At 56.9% G+C, this 6,823-nt stretch overlaps 1 protein-coding gene across 3 annotated transcripts in view; it reads right to left on the bottom strand.

The window, feature by feature from the left end:
• LOC118014032 (carboxyl-terminal PDZ ligand of neuronal nitric oxide synthase protein-like) overlaps positions 1–6,823 on the bottom strand; it is a 276,011-nt gene that overhangs the window by 15,043 nt on the left and 254,145 nt on the right. For 2 of the 3 annotated variants that reach the window (XM_035010032.1, XM_035010033.1), the window contains exons 9-10: positions 4,258–4,423; positions 2,734–2,886 (exon numbers count right to left, since the gene is read on the bottom strand). In XM_035010032.1, coding sequence (XP_034865923.1) covers positions 2,734–2,886; positions 4,258–4,423 — 319 coding nt within the window. Of the gene's footprint in view, positions 1–2,051; positions 2,391–2,733; positions 2,887–4,257; positions 4,424–6,823 lie in introns of those variants that run through there. The other variant, XM_035010034.1, reaches the window with a different exon arrangement.

Genomic DNA, 6,823 nt, shown 5'->3' with positions numbered 1-6,823 from the left:
CCCCCCCCCCCCCCGTGTCCACTTGTCCTCTATACAGGGCAGAGCAGAAGGATGAAAAAGGAGGAGGGCAGGAGCTGAGTGAGCAGAGCAAGAAGCAAGGAAGGGAGGAGGAGGAGGGTGACATCGCTGGGAAATCAGTTCTGCGATGTTCTCTTTCCTGCCCAGTGGCTGGTGACCCGTCAAGGCCCCTCGATCCATCCTGTCCCCCATCTCCACACCCCGGTGTGCGCTGCTCTGGGTCACACCGGGGACGATGCCGACATGCAAACCAGCGCTCCAGGGAAGGCCCCCTCTGGGGGAAGGCTGGGGCTGGGGCAGCTGGAAACCACTCTGGAGCATCTGACGGCAAGGGTCCTGGATGGGTCCAGAGTCAGGGGTACAGACAACTAGTCTCTTCAAATTCCTTAACCTCTCCTAAACTCCCTTCTTTCCCTCTGCAAGCTTCTCTAGACCCTTCAGAAACTATTTCCCACCCCAGCCCTCCCTCTCCTGCCACATTCCACAAACCCAATCCACTGGCCCCTGGCTTCACTCTCAGCTCCTGCTTACACACAGCGGGCCTCGAGAAGCCAGACCTTCCGCTCCCCCGAACACTCAAGAAGATCCTACAGCTCTGAGAGGCCGCACCCAGGTGAGGGTCTGGGAAGCCGGCTAGGCTCAGCCACACCGGATTCCTGACATCCCTCCCTCAGTCTGGGGCTCTCACCTTCCTGGTTCTTCCTTGTGTATCTGGACCTACTTCCATCCAATGGTGGATCAGAAAAGACAGCAAAATAAACAGAACCACCCCTCTCCAACTAAATACACGTTAGGAAAACAACACAACTCTGCTGTCGTTCAAACGCCCTGAAGATTCACATTCTCTTCTCTCCCGTCACTTCTTGCACGCCCACACACACGTACTCACCTTCCCTCACACGGTATACAAGCCTGTACGTACATGCACGCGCACACATCCGCTCACACCCCACCCCGTTTCTGCCGATACCCTGGTGCACCAGCAAATGTTACACCATAAAGCTACGTGTATTTCCTTTCATTTGGACTTTCTAGTCTAGAAGAAACCCAGCTGTTTAAGAAAAGGGCTACGCTTTCATTTATATAAATTTTAAAGCAAAGTCGGGGTTGAAGAACTCTGTTTTTTGGGTAACCCCATCCTTAGCAAGGAATCCTCAAAGAATACTGCAGTCTGGGTCTGTCGCTTGTTGTCCTGGATAAAGACTTATTTCCCCGAACACAGGACCTAGCAATGGCTCAGCTCTCTCTCAAGGCATTTCTAAATCTGCTAACAGCCACTCACGGCCTGACTGTCGCAAAGGGAGCGTGGCCTCCCTGCTGCGGTCAGCCCGCCGGACCGGGTGGGAATCTCTAGACAAGGCCTGGATGGTCAAGGACAGGAGATGTGCTCGAGGCACGCACCCACACAGACGGGTCAAGGGGGGACAGGGCTGTGGTCCCTGACTGAAGTGGCAGTGATTCTGAAGAGTGGAAAGAAATAGTCTCAGCTACCCGCTCGTTTGGTTATTTCTGCGGTAAAAACTAACCAATACCCCAGTGGAGGGGACGGGTTGAGAGGTAAGGCTGGGGGCTCGGGGCCTCTGAGGCTCTCTCAGAGGGGAGGGTGCTACGCAAGCCTCGGCCAGCACGGCCCCTGAGGCAGGACACGGAGGAGAGAAGTGGGCAGCTTCCCAGCATCCAGGCAGAGGGGCTGGGCTGGCAGGCAGGAAGGGGGGCAGGGCTCCCACCCTGAGGAATCCAACCTATATCCTCTGTGGCCCCTTTCCCTGAACGGGCCCGACTGACGTTCAAATCCCAGTCTCCCTCGGAAGCTGGAGAAAATGTCCAGATTCAAGTCATCCGAAAGCTTACCCGATGTGACACATCCCACTTCCACGCTCACACTGAAAGCACCGGCCGGTCCCTCACCGCCCAGAGCACTCAACATCTACCATCTCCACAACTGCCTAGAGAGGGAATTCCTTCCATAAGGTCAGGGGTTAGGCAACTGGTAGCATCCTGGATATCCAGACAGACGGGACCTGAGCCGGTACCTGATGCTTTTCCTTCGCCGTGGGGACCACGAGATGGGGCGGGAGGGGGTGACCCGGGCACCCCGGGCCAGGACGGAGCAGAGGAGCCTGATGAAGCAGCCCGCACACAGCAGGTCCTCGGGCAGCCTGGTGGTCCCCACGAAGGACCCTCTCGGAAAGCGACGGGCTCTGGAGGGCCCTGCCCTCCCTCCCAAGTCTCACGTGGGAGAGAAGGGCCCATTCTCCTCTGGGAGTCCCAATGCTCCCCCTTCGTACCCTCCAAGGCAATAATCCCTTCCTGAAACCGCAGGCTCTCCGGGGCCCCTGGCTGGAGCCAGCGTCGCTCGTCCTCGGGGTGCTCACCGCCCTCCGCCGCGCAGGCATCCTCGGCGGCGCGCCCGGCCCGCGCCCCTCCGGCCCCCGGCCCCCCGCGCCCCTCCGGCCCCTGCGCCCGGCCCGCCCTACACGGCGATCTCATCGTCCAGGCCGTCGCCCAGCTCCTGCCTCGGCAGGACGTTCAGCAGGCGTGGCAGCTCCTCCTGGGACCACGAGTCGCGCTCCTCGCTCTCGTCCGTGTTGGACTCGTACTCCGAGGCGATGCCCGACTCGCGGAACTTGAGGAGCTCCAGGCCGCCCAGCAGCGGGCCCGCGGGCGGCGGCAGGAAGCGGAAGCACTCCAGCTTCACCAGGCAGTCGCGCCTACCTAGGGGGCTGCCGGCGGGGTGGGCCAGCTCGGCCGGGCCCGCACCCGGGGGCGGCGAGGGCAGGTCCTCCGGCTGCGGGGTGGTGGGGTCGCAGAGCACGGGCAGACCTCCGGAGCGGAAGGTGATCTCCAGCAAGCTGTCCTGGGAGCCCACTGGAGGGGGGACAAGAGCAACAGGAGGCCGGGTCAGCGCGGCGGGGGCACACAAGCTGGGTCCAAACCTGGGTCCAAACCGAGAGGGCCAGAGCAGGGTCTCCGTAAACAGAGACAGAAGCCCAGAGAGGCTTCCAGCGGTGAAATGCAGTGGCTGTTCCCAATCCATGCCTTGTGCTACTTTAGCAAGAGCCGCAGCCCTGCCCAGACCTACTGATCATGACCTCTACAGGTTGGACTTGGGAATAGTCTTTTTTTTTTTTTTTTTTTTTAAAGATTTTATGTATTTATTTGACAGAGAGAGACACAGCGAGAGAGGGAACACAAGCAGGGGGAGCGGGAGAGGGAGAAGCAGGCTCCCCGCAGAGCAGGGAGCCCAATGCGGGGCTCGATCCCAGGACCCTGGGATCACAACTCGAGCCGAAGGCAGACACCCAATGACTGAGCCACCCAGGTGCCCCAAATATTCATTTTTTTAAAAATAAAGCTATAGGGGATAGTCTGAGGGAACTACTGGTCTCATAGGAAATACATTGGTTTTGCAATCAGACCCGGGAATCTCGGCTCCACACCTTGCTGGTCCTGTAACCCTGAGCCAGTGACTTCACCTATTGGAGTCTGTCCCGTGTACAAAATGGGCATAACAACATCTACGACTACAGAGATTAGATGACATCATGTCTGTGAAACTCTATCACAGTTTCTGGCACGGTCGATGGCCAGTGGCTACGTGACTGGCACTTACAGGCCACGGATCAGCACGAGGAAGGCCTGGAGATGTGCTGTCTTCTAGACTCCCAGGCCAGCCCAGAGGCGGCTGGGCATCTCGGGCCGGGCGCCAGGCCACCTGTGCCATGAACCAGGACCGCTATCCAGCCAGTTCTTTTCTGCCTTATCCACAGAGTAGACACCTGCTACCAGCATGTTCTATGCTACAGCGCGGGGGAGGGTAAACTCCCGTACAGTGTGAAGTCTCCCACCGAGCTCCCAGACAACGTGACACACACGACAGGTGCTCAGTATATTTCAACTGGAAAAGCCCACGAAGAAAGAAACAGACTGCCTTAGGACGTGGAGTGTCTGAGACCCTCTCGAGAGGAGCCTGGATAAACATGTGGCAGTGACTCCCAGGGACATTCAAGGTCAAGTCTGGACGCTGGACTAGAAGGAGCCAAGATCCTCTCTGACTCTGCCGTTTCATAATTCCATGAAGTGTACGGACGGGACAAACAGAGCCGCCTCTGTTTTCTGCTAGAACACCAGGGCAGGGCAGGGGTCTAAGAAAACCCCACCAAAAGCTTCAGGGAAAAGAATGGGCGTTTTCCAGCGCCTCCACGGAGGGAGGCGAGGCTGCGCAGGGCCCCCACTTACTAGCATTCTGTCCTGACAGCTTCAGCTCCAGCTCCTGCACCTGCCTGACCAACAGAGACACATGCTGGAGCATGTCCTTGTTCTGCAGCAGGAGCTGGTGCACGCGGGCCTGAGCCTCCAGCCGCGCGGCCGCTTCAGCAGCCAGCTGGTCCTTCAGCAGGTGAACCTGCAGAGACAAGGTGGAGAAGACAGGACAGAGAGGAGAGAGGGACATGAATACACCCAAGAGTCACCAGGGTTCGGCTAGGACCGGAGACACCTGCCATGTTCAACTCAAGATAAGGAAGCCCTTCCAGGGCAAAGTGGGCACCTGGGCTTGGAATTCGGAGAAGTAGCCACAAGAAGCTGGGTCGCTGGCCCTGGGCGTCTCTCTGTATGTCCTGAGTGAGGGCCGCAGTGTGTCGCTCACCGACCACTCAGGGCCCAGCACCCAGAGCGAGAGGTGCGAAAGAGCCGAGCCTCAGCCCCTGCACCCCAGCCCTGTCAGGAGAGCTCCTTGACAGCTAACGTGTTCCCGCCACATGGAGGGAGGAATTTTTTTTTCTCATCATATCTTTTAAGAGAGAAACAGAAACGGATATGCGGACCCATTAGCTAAGAAGAGTGTCACGGCAACCCCCGACGTGGCCTTTCCTCTCCCCTTCCTCGTGCCCGCACGTAATGGGAAGCGGGAAGCCCCACAGAGGCCCTTCACTCTCGAGGGGGTCATAATAAAGTCTGTCCTATCACCTCTGGGCGTGCCTGACCATCCATCCCCTTTTCGTTTCCCGTGGCACCTAGGACGGTGCTTTATACGTGCTAGGGGCCGAACGTTTGCTGACTGGTTCATAGCAGGGCCTCCTTCCACAAGCCGGGAAGGGTAGCAGCAAACACTTTACAGAGCCACCGTCTGTGGGAGGAGGGGGACCCTCATTAACTGTCTCTCACGGGGGGCGGGGGTGGCAGCCGGCAACATGGCACCCAGCGTGCTCGGGGCCAGGGCGGGGGGGGGTTCTGTTCTTGGTGCATAAGCGGGTAGAGAGAAAAACACAGCAGGAGGTTGGGGGGGTGATTGTATCAGGAGCCTGGCTTGAGGAAACTGAGTCACAAGGCAACAATCATGTTCACGCCCATGCGATTCTTGCACTAAGTGGTGGATAAGGGGGTCTCTGTGGAGGGTTTCGGAAGGTCCCTAAAGAAAGGGAGCTAATGAATTTGGCCTGGACCAAGGCAGCTTGCGGGAAAGAGGCTTCCTTGGACCAAAAATACGGTGTGGACAAAGGCAGAGGCAGGATGACTGGGGTGAGTCAGCTGGAGGCTGGGAGAGGAGGGAGGAAGGAGAGGGGACGAAGAGCTAGCTGACTCCCTGGTTCAGACAACAAATGCTCTGGATTTCTGAAGAGCAGTTTGCTCCGAAGAGATGCACATTTTACCAGGGAGTAAAGGACGGCATCCACCCCATGGTCTGGCCAAGCTCAGCCCAGGGACCTGCCAAGCCCAGCGTCTGCCCCTTGCAGCCGGATGCGGCCACTGCTTCCCTCCTGGCAGATTTGAGGACCTGACCTTGCAGTTGGCTCTGCTTCTAGGTGGGAGCCACTAATGAGATTAGTTGCCACTTTCCATTAGTGGTTCCTAAGGTTGGGCCTTTCGTGCCCCGGGGGAAGGATGCCTAAGGAATCTAAAGTAAATCCGTCCTCCGTGAGGTGCTGCTAAGGACACAACTGACATTTTGGTTTAGAAATCAGCCTCATTTGCTGCCTCATATCAACTAAGGAAAGATCTAGAGAGCGATGAGAAGAGGGAAAGAAGCCACAATAATATTTTAATCTGGGTATCAGATGGTGGGTGGCTGTTAAGCCTTTATCTTCTTTAGAAACTGAGACATGGAGATATTTCACCTGAGATGTACTTCCCCCTCCCCCATCTTGCTGGTCCTGAGAAACGGGACAATTGCTGTGGGAAGCCCCCAGAAATGCACCGCCCCCCGCCCTCGGGGAAGGGCCAACCTTCACCTTCCAGCTGTGAGTAATGTAACTGATTCCAAACACGACTATCATTGAAAGGAATCTAGTGAGCAGGCAGAATTGTAAATTATCCATTTTCCATTTTCTTTGGAGTGAAACACAAACATTAGCAAGAAATTTGGAACAAAATTTGCAATGCCTATAAGCAGAAAAAGCAGAGAATTCTATCTCCTGCTAACCGGCATTTACGGAGGGCTCCCTGCACGCAAACCATGGACTCGGATCCTTGCATCTTGCATGTGGACACCCCAGTAGAATAGGCCAGTTGAGAGCACCAGACCAGGAGCTGGAATGTTCCAGTCTGTTGGTGACTCCCTCTGCAACTGTAGGTCATTCCCTTCCACCTGGACCTCCCTTTCTCTAACTCTCAACTGAGGGGGCTGCCTAGAGGCTCAGGCAATGTAGGATTCCAGCACGAGGGGCCATTCGTCAAAGGCTCACGGAAGAAAATCCCTAGATTCCCACTCTGACATCAGAGACTTAGGACTGGGGACACAAGAGGAGTCCCCTCCTGCAGAAGCTGGGGGGGGGGTGGATATTGGGAGCTTCGTTTGCAGGTAATC

This window comes from Mirounga leonina, unplaced genomic scaffold (genome assembly GCF_011800145.1).
Source record: "Mirounga leonina isolate KUSES-001 unplaced genomic scaffold, KU_Mleo_1.0 Mir_154, whole genome shotgun sequence".
Lineage (NCBI taxonomy): Eukaryota > Metazoa > Chordata > Mammalia > Carnivora > Phocidae > Mirounga > Mirounga leonina.
This window is presented reverse-complemented; position numbering and strand designations above follow the sequence as displayed.